This window comes from Sprattus sprattus (genome assembly GCF_963457725.1).
Source record: "Sprattus sprattus genome assembly, chromosome: 8".
Classification (NCBI taxonomy): domain Eukaryota; kingdom Metazoa; phylum Chordata; class Actinopteri; order Clupeiformes; family Clupeidae; genus Sprattus; species Sprattus sprattus.
In genome coordinates this window covers 10,084,784-10,101,859 of record NC_137927.1, presented here as the reverse complement: position 1 = coordinate 10,101,859, position 17,076 = coordinate 10,084,784, and the positions used below count along the sequence as shown (strand labels likewise).

The 17,076-nt window shown below is 46.6% G+C and overlaps 1 protein-coding gene across 1 annotated transcript in view; it reads left to right on the top strand.

Annotated features, from left to right (window-relative positions):
• Positions 1–17,076, top strand: part of chst8 (carbohydrate (N-acetylgalactosamine 4-0) sulfotransferase 8) — a 136,267-nt gene that overhangs the window by 26,770 nt on the left and 92,421 nt on the right. Inside the window, exon 2 of the mRNA XM_080843639.1 lies at positions 4,233–4,438. Within this exon, the coding sequence (XP_080699765.1) occupies positions 4,264–4,438 (175 nt within the window). The 5' untranslated portion in view covers positions 4,233–4,263. The remainder of the gene's footprint in view (positions 1–4,232; positions 4,439–17,076) is intronic.

Genomic DNA, 17,076 nt, shown 5'->3' with positions numbered 1-17,076 from the left:
CCAGGAATTTTGGGCCCTATGAAAGATTCTAGGGGATAGGCATGTTTGCGCGCGCAGCGCGCGGCAATTTTTTGGGGTGCCCATTTGAAATAAATCTTCATTATCAATGATAAATATATTGTATAATGGGCTGAAATGGAAGGCACCCAATACATTCTCTTTAATTATGTCAAATTAAGATTCACTAGCATTAATAACTGATTATAAAAACCAACATTCTATAGGTAGGGACTGATATTATTGTTTCGAAATACTAGAGAGATATATTAATGCAAAGAATAGAGAGATGTCGGTAGTTATTTCTTGTATTTCAATTTGCTCGTTCACACTAACAAAATAGCTAGCTAGCTTGCTAGCTTAGTGTTAACATAGCCCACTACATTACAATATTCCCTTTCATTAACCTCAAGTAAACCTACATTTGAGCGGGTAACAATCGTTAACAACTACAGATAACAGATACAGCCACATTCTGTAACTACCTGTACTTACAATTTCACTCCTTGCACCGTTTACTTTGAGCTAAACTCCATGGCTATAATCCTGGCTGTCTTGAAGAGACGTTAGGCAGAAACAAATACATTGTAACGCTGGTTTACAGGTTATGCAGACGCAGACCACTTTGATTGACTGACACACGCACACATTGTTCAAATCATACGCTGGACACTTTATTAGTATTTCTACATGGGTTTAGATAATGATCAGGCTATAATAAGACCACATCGGCTATGTAATCGCTGACAACCGGGACGATTTGGTTGGTGTAAACCGGGACATATTAGCGTCCCGACAGGTTTTTGCCGGGACGCGGGACACGCAACTCAAAATCGGGAGGGTCCCGGTAAAACCGGGACGTCTGGTCACCCTAGGTTAAGACCTGACCTCAGCCAGCCCAGCCGCTCTGTACACCTGCTGCCTGTCAGTGCCAGCATCTCGCATTTCGGATGCTGTTCGATTCAACGCATCGCGCGTTGCGGCCGAACCATTTCGCAAGAGCTCAGGGGGAAGGGCAAATGACAATATGTTAAATAACTAACGAAAACGTTATGGAAATCGACAGTTGTGAGTTTAATACGTTTATTTCCAATTACCATTTCTTTGTAATGAGACATTTAAAAAAAAAAAAAGGCAAGAATATTAATATTATATTATTAATTGCCATCCGCGGGCCGTGGGCCGTGCTGCGTTGGGCTGGGCCGTTAGAATCAGTACCACCTTTCCCCGCCAGTCAGCGCCCCTGTCTGTAGGGCTGTACATTTCTTCTTAAATCCACTTACGAAATTTCTTACAAAATTTAAGAACGCTAAAAGCAGTGGTAAATCGGCCAGATTGTTCTTAAGGGCTGAATTTGTGAAAAATCGTTGGTGATTGCGTTAACATCAATTCTACAGACATCTTTGGATTTAAATAGTTATAATAATAATAAAAAAGAGAATATTTGTATCATTAACAATTATGTTTCACAATTATAGTCATGATACCGAGACTGAGGCATCGTGGTGTCCTAAAATAAATAAAAGCAACACACGAACACTGCAAATGGCAGTGAATAAATAAATAAGCGCTAAACTCAATCACGTGGATATAGCCATAGTGGAATAAAATGGACACATCTACATTCTGCAACAGTACCTCCACCTCTGCACCAGTGAAGTTAGGTCTGCATTTACTCAACTGGTGCCCGCTTTCCACTTTGACATGATTTTGATCAGTCTGAAGTTGCTTTTGCGATGCCTGTGGAGTCTGTGGATTGTGCACACGTCTCTTCAGTTGCATGCATAAGGAGCTGGCGATGCGTTTCCGTATGAAAATACAGGTGCGTGAGAATGCGCGTTCAATTTAACAGTGCATAGCTACAAACTCTTTGGCGGTGTTAAACACATTTCCAGGCGTATATCAATCCTGCAAAGATCTTTTCTTAGGTTGGTCTAAGGTATCCTAAAATGTAATTCTTTACATTCAACAGTACATTTTCTGATACATCAGTGTTGTTTGCATTTGCTCACTGTCCTCCACTGTTTAAAGATTTGTTGAATTATAAAATGTTATTCAATTAGTAGGCCTATGCATGTGAGAGAGATCAACACTATTTTGCTATGGTATATTAAAAAAAAAAAGAATATATATATATATACAGTATATATTTATACGTATATATAAATGTATTGTTTATTTGGATCCCCGTTAGCTTCCACAAAGCGGTCGATATAGTCTCTCTGGGGGTCTTCATGAATATACATTTAAGTAAAAGCAGTTCAGGTTTTACAGAGAAAAAACATCGTAGAGTAAAAAAGCAAGAAATACAAAGAGAATACATTAAACTATACACATAGAAAAAAAAAATTCAACACGTTCTTAACGATATTACAAAACCCAAGAAAAATTAACAATAAGACCAATGATTACTCATGTATACTCATGTATGACCTCTTGTATGTGAAAAAGATACCAGGGGCCGTATTCACAAAGCATTTTATCTTACCACTAAGAGTGCTCCTAACTCGCGCTAAAACATTTTACGTAGGAGTAATTTCTTAAAAGTGATTCACAACGCCTCTGAGACCTACTCATACTAAGGATAATACAAACTCCTAAGCTTAAGATAAAAGCACCGTTGCTATGGATGACGTCGATTCTCATGCACGAGTTTAGAAGGGGTGAGGACGGTGATTGGTTGTTGACAGGCTCTCTCATTAAAAACTAATTTGTGATGTCCCTCTAACAATCCCACTATATCAACTGAAAATAAGAGAATAAGCTAGGCTTCAAATTAAGTCATATTAAATAGTTATGGACAGTGCAGTTAGCAGAATGCACACGCATGATGACAAGTTTGTGCATCCAACGGGAATGACACTTTGCACGTTAAGAGAAAAAGTAAGCGATCAATATAAAATATGGCAATTGCATGTAATCAAGGCAGTAATAATTAAAGCACCCAGCAAACTGTTAGGCTATTATATTTCCAGCCCTTGACCACTTCAAATATCAGCACATACGGCCCTTCAAGCGAAACGAACGTGAAACGTAGCCTAAGCGAAAGCCTACTGGTCCCAGGACCAATAGCCACTGTCACCCCAGCGGCATCCAGCTGGTATGTTTTCAAAAACCTGCTGCAGACCGCTCTCCGTTGAAATGCACGAGTCATCGGTACATCCAGGCCACGGTGGGCGAAAACGTCCTCATCTTTTGATGGGGCGATTATTGTAATGTGTATCCCGTCACTGGACATTCCTGCGATCGCCATGGAATTTACTTTGATCTTGTGTAATTGGCGATTGTCCAAAGGCAACTGGATAAACTGTTGGATGATGTGGGGTCTACAGTGCGTTGATAGTTTGATGAATTAAACGGCTGACTGATGATTCCCAGTGTCGTCATTTGCGTTTTCCGCGAAGCCAAATAGGCTATCTTTATGTTTCCAAACATTTCACTTCGGGACACATCGTTGTTTAAAGGCGTCATTGCATCCCGCGCTAATTCTACGACAATATTAATACCTTCACTGTTTAACAATGTCTTTTATCAATTCAAAGTCGGCTGCAGCCATCTTACGATTTTTTGTGAATAAGTCGTAGTGACTTAGGAGTCCTCATGAGGAGTTTTAAGCTGTCTTAGACTTAGGTGCTACTTTTAGGGATAAAATACTTTGTGAATTGCTCTTAGTAAAAAAAAAAATAGGAGTCCTAAATTTAAGACTGACACGCCCATTATTTCTCCTAAATTCGCCACTTATGAGCTACTTTTAACCCTAAGATTCTTTGTGAATACGGCCCCAGATGTCTAAACTCAACCCCAATTTGACTACATGCAAGTGATGTATAAAGTGTATAAAAAGGAAGTTCATCACTCACTGTACTTTGGATTGCTTTGATGATGCATCCCCAGCTCTTTGAATAAAAGTGCCTTGTATTCAACCAGCCTTTGCAGGGCCGCGACAGACGATGAGAGGCCCCTCAGTTTGATCAGAAGGGAGAGATGTCTGTGATAGACTCTGTATACGTGTGCGCAGGCGCCCGTGTGTGTGTGTGTGTGTGTGTGTGTGTGTGTGTACAAAGCGGAAAATTTCATTGCTGTGGTGCTATACAGATTAAGTGAATTATAAAATCTAAAACACTTATTTGACTTGCAAATCATGTGGTGAGATTGTATGATGTAGATCCCATGCCGATAACAGTGCATGGTCACACATTGATACTCATCACTTCTCCACCTCCCTCACTCCCCAGGCAAGCCGGCGGAGCACAGCTGGGACGCAGCATGTGCTGGATGGAGTGCCGGGTGGGGGACGTCCTGCGGGGGCGGCGGAGAGTCCGTGTGTCGACCATGAGTCTGCCCTGCTCCTTCTGGTTCCTCCTGCTGTTCGGCGCCGGGGGCCTGGTGCTGTTCGTCCACCTGCAGGACCTCTCCGAGATGGTCCAGCAACAGGGACCAGGTGAGTGCGTGAGCGTGGTTGTGTTGCAGCTCATGTGACCTGTGTTGCAAGATGCACAGCTCAGCACCAGACTATAAAACCTGTATCCTCGGACACAGGAGGCGGGCGTGTCAACTACAGGGGCTGATCCAGCCTAGCACCTTCAGAGAATTTACTGAATTGTGTCATGTCCTCCCATACATGGCTCCTCCTGAATCGCTCGTGCTTTCAATTGCAGATACTCATCAGCACAGACTAATCAAACCAACCAAATTCCACTCCAAACAGTAGAGTCCCAGTTTGGACGCTAAAGTACTTCTGCTCATTCAAAAACATATTTACAGCCCTGAAGATGAGATGGAGAGACAAGAGAATGGAGAGAACGTAATAGCAGGAGAGAACTAGAGAGAGGGAGAGAGAGGGATAAAGAGAGAGAAGAGGAGAGAGAGGGGAAGAGAGAGAGATAGAGAGAGAGAGAGAGAAAGCGAGAGAGAGAGCACCACTGAGGGCGAGTGTGTCATGTGTCATCTGTATGAATCTGTCATCAGTATTGGCAGCGCTCACAGACAGCGGCGCCTGCTTCTCCGTCAGTAAGAGGCACTTATGCCGAGGGGTCTCTCCCCTCACACTAATATTGAACTGATTGCCTCAGTGCTCTCAGGGATGCCATTCCTCCCTGACGATGCTTGTTTCTGCTCCGACCCACCAAAACGCACCATTAGCCCAGCGGCACGGCGGAAATAGCAGGTCCAGGCCCTGTCCATTACACCTATATTCCCACAGCTTTGCAGCCCCGGAGGCCATGGTAACGGGGGAGATGATACGTCTGTTCCTTGATAACACAGGCTGAGCCGGATCACAGAGGCTTGATTGGAAAATGTGAGTGTGTCTGATAGGCCTGGTTAGAAAATGAGGGATATTTACGGAAAGGTTTCTTTCATCCAGTGGCGAGTGTGTTTGTATGTGTGTTTGATTGTGTGTTTCAAAGATTGTGTGTATCTGAGTGTGTGTTTCATCCTTCTGTTTCGGTAAGATCCAGGATGTTTCATAAGATGTCTTGTCTGTTCCGGGCCTTTTTGTTGCAGAAGAAACTGGTCTAGCATTCCATCATTTTTACAATTGTATTCATTCAGGTTAAAAAGATATGGAAAGATGTGAAGACATTTCAGCATGCTGGCGAAAACCCCTTAAATCTTCAGCTGATGTCATTCTAGCCCTACAAATGAAATGAGATGACTGAACTTTGCTGCATCAAAAAATTTCACACTCAGATGTTTTTTTTCGGGCTCTCACTGTGATATCTTATTTCTCACCTATCTGTCCCATAAAGCCATAGTGTGGAGTTAAGTGGATGTCTGTTTCTATTTCCTTCACTCCAGCACTCATCCGATTTGTTTGGCCTCGGCAAAGTGCCCCGCTCCCCCCATTGCCGAGATAAGGCCTCACAATAGCACAGAATGAAGCTGCGGTTTTACGGCCAGCCATTTCCCCATGATCTCTCCTCAAAAGAGTTGTTTTGTGGAGTTGTGTGGAAAGGCAGTTGGAATATCCCTTAGGCGGCAGATTCGCTGAATGGAGTTGCAGCAGCCAAAGTAAATTGAGGGCGCGAACTTTGACCTGTTGTGATGCCTCTGCTGTAAGAACAGATATAAGCTTAAATACTACAGTGTGCGCCGTAGAGGTTGAGTCTGCGTCCCAAATCTTGCTGTGCGTTGATCTGTGCCGTAGAGGCCACATTGAGTCTGCGTCCCAAATCTTGCTGTGCGTTGATCTGTGGGCCCTAAATCTTCAGAGCATCCTGTGTGTACTCTGTTCATATCCTTACTTGGGTGAAATTCATGGCATTTCTCGACACCCACACACACACGCACTCACACACAGAGGCTAGATTGGAGTTGCACTCCTACTTTCTTAATATGTGTGTATGTCTGTCTGTGTGTGTGTGTGTGTGTGTGTGTGTGTGTGTGTGTGTGTGTGTGTGTGTGTGTGTGTGTGTGTGTGTGTGTGTGTGTGTGTGTGTGTGTGTGTGTGTGTCTATTGTGAGATAGATGCAGACCGATTGGTGCAGTGAAAAAAAAAACCCGAGTAGTCCCAGGTTGCACCCTGTTCTTGTGTTAGCGTTGATAATTGAACAGAACTAATCCATCTCTTTATTCCCTTTCCCTTCCTGCTAATCACAGCGTGCAGGTGGCCGTATTGACTCTCCTTCGTTACAGCATGTAATCCACTGAGATCCTGCTTCCGCTTCAGAGCGGGTGAGAGAGTGTGTGAGAGAGAGAGTGTGTGAGTGAGAGTGTGTGAGAGAGAGTGTGTGAGAGAAATTGTGTGAGAGAAATTGTGTGAGAAAGAGATGACACAAATTGAACGAAACACGGGCCCTGCGCCATGTGAAATCGTGTTGGGAATCGTTCCGCAGCCGAGTGAGGCAAATCCCATCAAATTGCCCTTGACGCATCTTAATGATCCATCACATGGTATGTCATACACAGCGAAAGAAAAGCCACCTGCCTGGTCCCCTCCACAAGCGACTGATGCTGGAAAGTCAGTAGTCATCAACTGTGGAGAGTTTTACCTCCAACTTCCCATCAGGCTACTCATGAGTCAAACTAACAGAGGGATCACAGATCAATGGTGAGATGTAGGGGACAGCAGCGGCAACGTATTGATCTGTTTAATTACACACAGTAACAGTTCGGAAAGCCAGCCAATGGAAGGGGAGTTTAAGCACACTGTGCTTACAGCAGGAAAAAAGATCAGCACAGTTGTGATCTTTGCACAGACGACCCCCTGGAGCAAACTCCTCAGAGGAGACCGTTTCCTCCCCGCCCCTGCCCCCGCCCCAGGTGACTGTAATACCCCTGCCCAGTCCTGAGTCCTCCCTTGCACGGGCTCAGAGCTGAAAAGTACATATTGTTTCCAGCCGGAAGGCAGAATTTGATCTTTCGCATACAAGAGGTCCAGTAATCCTTTAAGCCACTGCTGTTTGCAGAGTCTAATTTGGCTTCCTCTTAATGTAATTAAATTGTGCTGATGACCCAGAGCTCAGAGGCCCAGCTAGTGCAGCTGGAAGCGTCCACATAGGTAGGGGATGGGGGGGGGGGGGGTTCCAACTGCACTGTACGCTTCATATTTTCTCCCATGCTCTCTGGCTCAGGAAACAAAGACTGTCTGTGTTGTCTTGGCAGTGAGCTTATATTCTCTCCATCACATGCCTTAGAGTCGGCTGAGGTAGAGCAAAAATACTTTTTGTTAGCCATGGCTTCAAGGTATCCCTGACCGCACCTTCGTAGGGCTTCTGATTAAAGGTGATTGATCACTGCGGTTTTTACTAGTTTACTATAAAAACAACATAGATGTCCTGCGTTAGCCCGTTTTTGCACTCCGCCAAACTCCATTGTCACCATAGTGAGAGGAAACAAAAACAAGCAGGTGTCAGAGGATACTGGCTGAAGAAAAGCACCAGGGGAGGCCTGATAGGTTACAGGAAAGCCAGGCTTAACTGCCCAAGGCTGAACACACCTGTTCCAAATCATGTGAGCCCACATAGGCAGGCACTCAGGCTGGAAATCCCATGGCAACGGAAAGGCTGGGTGCTGAGGTCGCTTAGCTGGTTAACCTCGGTTGCTCAGGGGCTTCTGTACCGGATCGCATCAGATGGATGTGATGAAAGACGAAGGGGCGATTTGCTAGTTCACGATTCTGTTTGAAATCCCCTCACTCTTTCTCTTCCTCTGTGTCTATCCTTATTCTCCTGCTCTCTCCATCTTTCCCTTTGCATCCAAACACACTTGCAAACACACACACACACCAAAAACACAGATACACATACACCAAACACACATATAAATGCACACACACAAACAAAACTATGTTCCAAAACAATTGAGGTTGCTGGAGAGTAACACAATATATTTTGCCAAAATCTCGGTTCTGTTTATATCTTCAGGTTTAATACTAATCCAACCAGTCTGAAAGGTCAGCACTGAAACCCAGTGATGTCCAGTGTTCTGCATTTGAGAGAATTGCTGCAGCCGTCTCTATCCCTTTCTCTCTTTTTCTCTTTCTCTCTTTCTTTCTTTCTCTCTCTTTATCTCTCTCTCCGAGGGACTCGCCGGCACAGGGAGAGAAGCACAGCCCCAAATCCCATTAATGCAGGACTGAGACTCAGGCCAAGCAGCATGGCTGCCTCCTGAATACCATCCTCTCCTCCTCTCCTCCTCTTCCAGTCTCTCACATGAGGTTGGTGTGGGGGGGGAGGGGGTGGTTGGGGGGGTTTGAAGAAGAAAGACTTCAAAAACAGCCAATCCGGTGCTACTCACTAAACCGTGAAAGTCAAATGAATAGAAGAAATATGAAACAGGGGAGGCCACGTTTTAATAGGACAGTGGGGAAAGCTTGCATGACGAAGGTGCTGTGATATCAGCGGATAACTGAGTTTAAGCAATGGTAAAAGTGTGTGGGTTTTGGGGGGGTTCCAACTGCACTGTACACTTCATATTTTTCCCTTAGAGTCGGTTGAGCTAAAGCAAAAATACTTTTTGTTAGCCTTGGCTGCAAGGTATCCCTGACCACACCTTCGTAGGGTCGATGATTCACGGTGATTTAAGAGCTCACTATGAAAACGCCAGGTGGAAGTCAAACAACATAGTTGCCTTGCATGAGCCGTCCCCGTTTTTGCACTCTGCTAAGCTCCATTGTCACAATAGTGAGTGGAACCAACAACAAGCAGGTGTCAGAGGATACCGGCTGAAAAAAAGCACCAGGGGAGGCCTGATAGGTTACAGGAAAGCCAGGCTTAACTGCACAAGGCTGAACACACCTGTTCCAAATCACCTGAGCCCACGTAGGCAGGCACACAGGCTGGAAATCAGGTTGGAAGAAGAAAGGGAGACTTCAAAAACAGCCGATCCGGTGATTCCCACTAAACCGTGAAAGTCAAATGAATAGAAGAAATATGAAACAGGGGAGGTCACGTTTAATAGGGACAGTGGGGAAAGCTTGCATGACGAAGGTGCTGTGATATCAGCAGACGACTGAGCGATGGTAAAAGTGTGTGGGTTTGGAGGGCGTTATCGCCAGCTTCAAACACACCCCGTGACACGTCTGAGAGCTGTCAGCGTGGCTGATTCGACCCCAGGCTGGTCGTCATGACCACTGTCACAGCTCCGCCGAGGAGAGCCTGCTGGGCCACATTCAGGCAGAGGGAAATAAAAAGAAAGTAAAAAGTAAAAGAATAGGAGAATGAGAGGATGAAAAGAAGCAAAGAAAGAAGAGTGAAAAGCACCAGTGGAAATGAAAAAAGGGTGTGGACAGATTGGCAGATGGCTCCAGCTGAGAGGTGGCTCTTTGAAATCTCTTTTGAGGGCTGCCATCAGACAGGCCGCCACTCACTGTTTTTAATCTGCCTCTCACAGGGAGTCTCCACTGCCACACAGGAGGGGGTGGGCAGGAGGGGGCAGGCACGCCCCTTCATCTGACAGACACCTGTCGGAGCGCAAGAGTGTGGCTTCACACGTACACAACAAACACACATGAATGCACACGCAGACACTGCTGTCCACGTGTATCTTTTTTCACACACATACACAACTCACACACAGGCGGGGAGGCTGAAAAAACGTATACGACAGCTTATGCTCAAGAGCCAGCACACACACTATAGAATGCACACACACACACACACACACACACACACACACACACACACACACACACACACACACACACACACACACACACACACATAGAAACCAAATACGCATCCCTGTCACTGATATACAGACACACACACACACACACACCACGCTTTCTCTGTCAAACACACACGTACACATACACACATTCTGTACACCGTCATATAAAGGCAACCTGTGCAACCCAAGCACCTGAGACCCTTGGCAGGCTTCTCTCCAAGCCCATCCCTCATGCTAACCCATTCATGTCAGCAGCAGAGGCAGCAGCACTGACAGTCTGGCCAGCAGCATATCTGAAGTGGCTCTGCCTCAGGTGCGGCCGCTACATCGCCCCTATTAGGTGCCTCGCTCTCTCACACACATACACACACACGTGGGCACACATACACACACACACTTTGCACACACACACATATACATACACACACACAGGCTAGAAATAGCTGTGAAAGCAGAAGGTGAAGGACGAGGCTTCTCTCCTTTATGTGTGAGCGGATAAGAGGGAAGAGGGAAGGGATGAAAAAAATAGTTGCTCCATGAGAGGAAGAAATAGAGAGAGAAAAAGGTAGAGAGGAGGGGGAAGGAGAGAGAGAGAGAGAGAGAGAGAGAAAGGGACAGAGGAAGGGAAGGAGAGAGAGAGAGAGAAAGACAGAGAAGAAGCGGGAAGGAAAGAGAGAGAGAAAAACTAAAGAGGGGGGAAGTGGAATGAGCAAGAGAGAGAGAGAGAAAGCGAGAAAGAAGTGCAAGTGGGTCGTCCCCTCGACTCCCTCTGTTATACTGCCTCAACCAGGCGCACAATGAAGAAGCGGAGTAGAGAGGTGTGTGTGTGTGTGTGTGTGTGTGTGTGTGTGTGTGTGAGTGGTATCTTGGATGTGGCCCAATTTCATTCAAATGAAAGGCATCTCTGCTGCCCAGCCCTTTACAGCGCTCTTACTCACTTGTGCATAGTGTGCGTGACTGAAGCTATACTGGAGAAGGACCTTGACAGCAATCAATACTACAGTATATAGGCGGACGATTTGAACCGACTAACTACGCCCCACACCACATTGATTCCCACTTCTTCTCTGCCTCATTTGTCTGAGAAGGATCTTCTGACGATGAGGAGGGATGAGGTGTGTGAGAGTGTGTCTGTATGTGTGTGTATGCATATATCATGTGCATGTGTGAATTTGTCATAGCCTCTCTGTGTGTATGTATATGTGTCTGTGTTTCAGTGTTGTGTGTGTGTGTGTCTGTCTGTGCGTGATTGTGTATATAAATTTGTGTGTGTGTGAGTGTGTATGTTTGGACAGGTGGAGCCAATTGCCATGTGCTTCCAGCACAGGCGTTCTGATGAGACTGTACATTAGTCTTTTGTAATTAGTACGAGCAGGTGAGCTGGCGAGGCGGGATACGCAACCGACCGCGACGTGCTGCGCCTCACCATGCCACATCACGCCCGTCGTCATTAGTGATGCCATTCCGCCACTTATTCAGTTTGACAGGGTCCTGGCTGCCCTCGTCCCCAGTGCTTTCCCCCCCTCCTCCATCTGACAAGCATTCCTCCACGGTCTGTGGCGAAGAAAACAAAACAGAGACATAATGCGTTTGCCTCGCCATGGGGACCCCAATTAATCAGTGGCGGATTGACTATCAAAGGCCCTTTTAATGAGTCCTAGACATGAATATACATGTCTAATGCACGGCCAAAAGACGCCGGTTCCAGATCCCACACAGACCAATAGCTGAAAATAACCACCAGCGTGTGGCGTGTCTCTTTTCACGACTATTGAGAGAAGCGTGAGAGACAGACAGAGGGAGAGGGGGAGAGGGGGAGGAAGAGAGAGAAAGAGAAACAGACAAGATTGGGCTCATATCAAAGGGAATTCTGAATGTGTGATATTAGTTCTTCCCAGCATTTGGATTTTTTGTATCCCAGGCGGATTATAAAGGCATGAAAGAGAACAGAGTAGGTAGAGTTTCCCAAAAAGAACACACACACACACACACACACACACACACACACACACACACACACACACACCCCTCTCCCACCTGCCCCCCAGCCCCACCCCACCCAGATCCCTTACTTTCTTGCCTCCCTTCAAAGTTCCTTGTCTCCCATCAGAGAGTTTGTCTGTCTCTGTGGCGTGTGCCTTTCAGAGAGAGAGAGAGAGGGAGAGGGAGGGAGAGAGTAAAAGAATAAGTGGGAGACAGAGAGAGAACGCATGGTGAGAAGGCATGTCATTACCGCGACTCACCCCCCCCCCGTCCCCCCCCCCCCCCCCCCACCTCACCCCCACCCCCACCCCCACCGCCCAACAGGCAGGAGAGACAGACTGTAAAAAAGATTCTCAGAGATGACATGCGGGGGAGGGGGGAGGGAGTGAAGGATGCAAGGAGGAGACGGGAGGAGAGAAAGAAAAGAAAGGAGAGTGCTTACATAACCACTTCCCTTACCACCGAGTGATGTAGTTCTGCAGGAAAAGAAAGAACCACAAAAGAGAGAGTGGAGGGATATTAAAAGATATGAAGAACAGCAAAGGACCATATTTAGTTATGTTTTCTCATAACACGACTCTGGCAACAATATAGGCCACATTATTGTTAGAGACAAGCCCGAGATATTTGAAGGAGCGTCATACAGAGCAGTGCAGCGATGAGAGCATGTTGTCCCTAAAGGAGCAGTCTGCAATGTTTATGTAACGGAGGACACCTGAGGCAAAACTAGCGTTATTGAAAAGGAAAGACGATTTCCAAAAGCTGCTGTGCCATGCGACGGGGAAAGGAAACATCAGCAGTTGTTATAAGCGCTTATTTCCCTGGTGTGCCACAGAGTAAGACAATTACGTCATGGGATGGACAAAGTGGAACAAAGAGCTCAATCAACTCATAGTGTTTGACCACACAGTACTCAAGAGTGTCTCGGGCTGGACCCACAAAAGGTCCATTAAGAAGCCTCCGATCATCAGTCAGTCTGCGCTTTTTTTTCATTTGAGGAATCCTCACGTGTTTAGATGAACACACACACCAACACACATATGTACAGACACATACACACACACACACACACAGACACAGACACACACACACACACACACACACACACAAGCACACACACACACATACACACACACACACACACACGCACAGACACATGCACATACACACACACACTCATACCCACTTAAACAAAAACAAACTCACATAAACACACACTCACATAAACACGCACACACTTACACTCACAGACACATACACACACACACTTATACCTACTTACACAAGAACATACTAACATACGTATATACACACACTCACATAACCACACACACAAACACATATACAGACACCTGACTGACTGGAGGTCTGCAGATGCTGTTGCTTCGTAATCCCTACACAAGATGGCCCCTCTCTGTAAAGTGGCCTCCCCTGGGGGAAAAGGCTCTATCTACTGTCACCGCAGAAACCAGGAGGAGAGACGAGTGAGAGAGCGTGGTCGGAGAGGAAAAAAGAACAAAACACTAAGCCCTCCCGCCATCCAGAGTGATAACAAGCTGTCAACTTCTAAAATGTAATCTGCTGACTCCGGGAGGGAAGTGGCCCTGTCACTGGAGTGAGTGAGGCTCAGCGATGCTTATCTTCTCAATGCCCTGTCATGATAGAGAGACGAGGGGGGGGGGGGGGGGCACAGGGCTGGCATTAAGGGATGGTGATCCATTCTGATCAGAAAAGAGAGGAGATATGAGCGAGAGATATGTGGAGGGAGTGAAAGACAGGAGAGAGTTCCACTCCTATCTGACCCCAGTGTCCAGGCCCTCATAAAAAGGAGACATGCGATGCATCATCCTCCTTTTCAGCACATCAGCACTCATATTCATAAAGTATCCAACTTAAAGTGAGCCGGCGAGAAACAGAGCCTGATAAAATATCTGGTGATGAATGGGAGAACGGCTGCCGACAGACGATCGGTAATAGGTCATTACCCCTGACAATACGGACAAGCAAGAGGGTGGCTCCCCGCTGTCAATGGAGCGACTCTCCTCTCTCAAATTCCATCTCTGTGCGGATTGTTAAGACTGAAACCCCAAGCGTGCTGACAGACCAGAAGGGGGGGGGGCGGGGGAGACTGTGTGTGAGAGTGAGGGAGAGAGAGAGAGAAAGGGAGTGTCTTTGAGGAAGAGGGAGAGTGTGAGAGAGACTGTGTGTGAGAGTGAGGGAGAGAGAGAGAGAAAGGGAGTGTCAATGAGGAAGAGGGAGAGTGTGAGAGAGTGAGGCAAGGAAAGATAGTGTGAGGACTGAGTGTGAGGGAGATAAAGTGAAGGAATAGAAAGAGAGAGAGCGAGTAGTGGGAGAGAAAAGGAATGTTAGAGAGAACAAGACGGAGTGAGAGGGGCAAAGAGGGGGCTGTGATTTTTGGAAGGGACAGAAGCCTGGAAGGGGTAAATCAATTGTGCATGGTCATTAGCCAGACCCCTAAACAATAGGAAGTGGCCGCAGTTTAATTGGACCAAGCTCGATTTCAAAGTAATGCCTTCAAGCCTCTTTGTTTCCATGAAATGGAGAAAAGTTGAGTATTGCCTCAAAATGACCTATGCATAGGGGCTGGACAGCTAATACATTCTGCAAAGTCATTTTTAATCACACTCTTTAATAGCCTTCACCAGTATTGTGTGTGTGTGTGAGTGTGTGTGTGTGTGTGTGTGTGTGTGTGTGTGTGTGTGTGTGTGTGTGTGTGTTTGTGTGTGTGTGTGTGTCTGTCTGTCCGTGAGAGAGGGAGAGAAGAGAGGGCAGTATGGTGCCATGTCTCTAACAATCTGAAGAAACTCATTTTCTGGTCCTCCCGAAACAGAGGAGAAAAAAGCCACTTATGGTCCCAGCGGTGGTAGGAGGGCAAATTAACACGTCACAGCGCCCCAGCCAAAGCACCCCACCCCTCCCCCTCCCCAGGGTGCCCCGCCCCACCACCGCGCCCCGCTGGCCCTCCCGGTGTTTACATTTTTATTTCTGTCTGGAGCCAGAGGGCTTCCCCGGGGGTTCAGGGGCCATCGATCCATCGGACCCGGTTCCGAGGTATGAAACTGATATATTTGCACAACCCAGGCCCGTGTTCTCCACTCCTTTTGTACTCTGGGCATGATGGGGTGGCACTCAAGAGGGCGTGTAGGAGGGCACCTCTGTGGCCAGGCACGTGGGCACAGAGAGAGAGAGGGGGGGGTGGGGGGGGGGGGGAGAGAGAGGCGAAGGAGAAGTGTGGGGGTGAGGACTAAGAACATGGAGAAGCATGGAGTAAGGAGGCAGGAGTGTTCTCCTGTGCTTTGCTATTTCACACTCAGCTTCTGGTGTTCTCTGAAGTTGTCTGTCATAACAAACCACCCAGAGTCAGTGATGTACCTTTTTTAACAGAGTTTTCAATTTGAAAAGCCATTGGAGGCCATTGGCGACCACTGCTTAAATGGCTGACCAAAAATCTTCATATTGGGGAATGTCTCCCACGCAGGGAGAGGAAAGTTTTTTGCTTCTATCTAAAAGAAAAGAAGGCAGCTTTGGCTACCCGGGAGCCACACGGTATTAATGTAAGCTTCATTGCTGATATAGAACACAGAAGACGGAAGTGTGTGGGAGTGCTATTGGCAATGGAACTCATAAAGAGTCTGTATAGATTTGAGAAACTGATGTGTGTGTGTCTGTGTATATATAAGTGAAAGTGTGCACCTATCTCTGTAGAACATGAGTAGTGTGAGTGTGCGTGTGTGTGTGTGTGTGTGTATGTATGTGCATGCATGTGTGTGCCTTGCACTAATGTGTGTAATGTTGGTGTGTAGTGTGAGCATCTGTGTATAGTGTGTGTGTGTATGTATGTGTGTGTGTGTATATATGTATGTGTGTGTTTGTGGATGCCTGAACCTGTGTGTGTATTAGTCCAAGTCTACCTATTTACCTACCTTTGTGTGTGGTGTGGGCGTTTGTGTAGTGTGTGTGTGTGTGTGTGTGTGTGTGTGTGTGTGTGGATGTGTGTGTGTGTTTGTGTGTCTCTGTGTCTGTGTGTGTGTGTGTGTATGTGTGAGTGCATCTGTGTGTGTGCACGTGTGCAAAAGCAGTGGGGTGCAAGGAGAGGGGGTGGCTGGCTGTCTTTATGAGGACAGGAGAAGGCAGCTACCGCTGATCCTGCTAGTGCTGCCGCTGTTATTATTCCAGCAGTCAGGATGAGAGCAGCAGAGCCCAAATGAAGCTCATCACACCGTCCGCCACGGCTCCCTGTTTAAGAGGGGGAATTGTAAATTGCTCTCACTGCATTTGGAGCCATACCTGCCTCCCCTTTCCACTGCGCCTCCCTGCTCCTTTCTCATTAGGATCAAATTGAGGGGAGGGGGAAGGAAAGATGGAGGAAGAGAAAGAGGGAGAGATAGCAAAGTGAGTGGAGAACACAAAAGGCATAGAGAAGAGGAGAGAGCGAGCTAGATAGATACATAGGAGAGAGGAAGAGGAGATAGAGAGAGAGAGAGAGAGATGAACGGAGACAAAACACAGACAGGGAGGTTGTCTGGAGTTGAACACCTGCCATGAATTCACTCAAGTGCAACTGAGCAACCATACAATTATAGAGCATGTGTTGTTCATGTAGTGTACAGACACAAACACAGTACACAGTAACAAACAAGCAAAGAGAAGCAAGTTGAAACCAAACAAGTTATACTCCCCAATAAAGACTTTTGTCCTATTGCAACGTGAAGCATGTTTTGAGACAAGTTTGCTATTGCGTTTATTGTCTGGCCGATCTATCAACAGCAACATCCCAGTATATCTGCATACACAGGGAAGCACCTGCAGCTCCTCTCCTCATGAGTCAGTCTACAGTGCTCTCTGACAAAGAAAAAAAACATTTGGGCTGTGCTGTTTTAATGTTTGATGAGCCAGCTGTCTTTTATAGATTGCCTCTTCCTGCTAGCCCCCCCCCCCCCCCCCCCCCCCTTCCATTTTTTT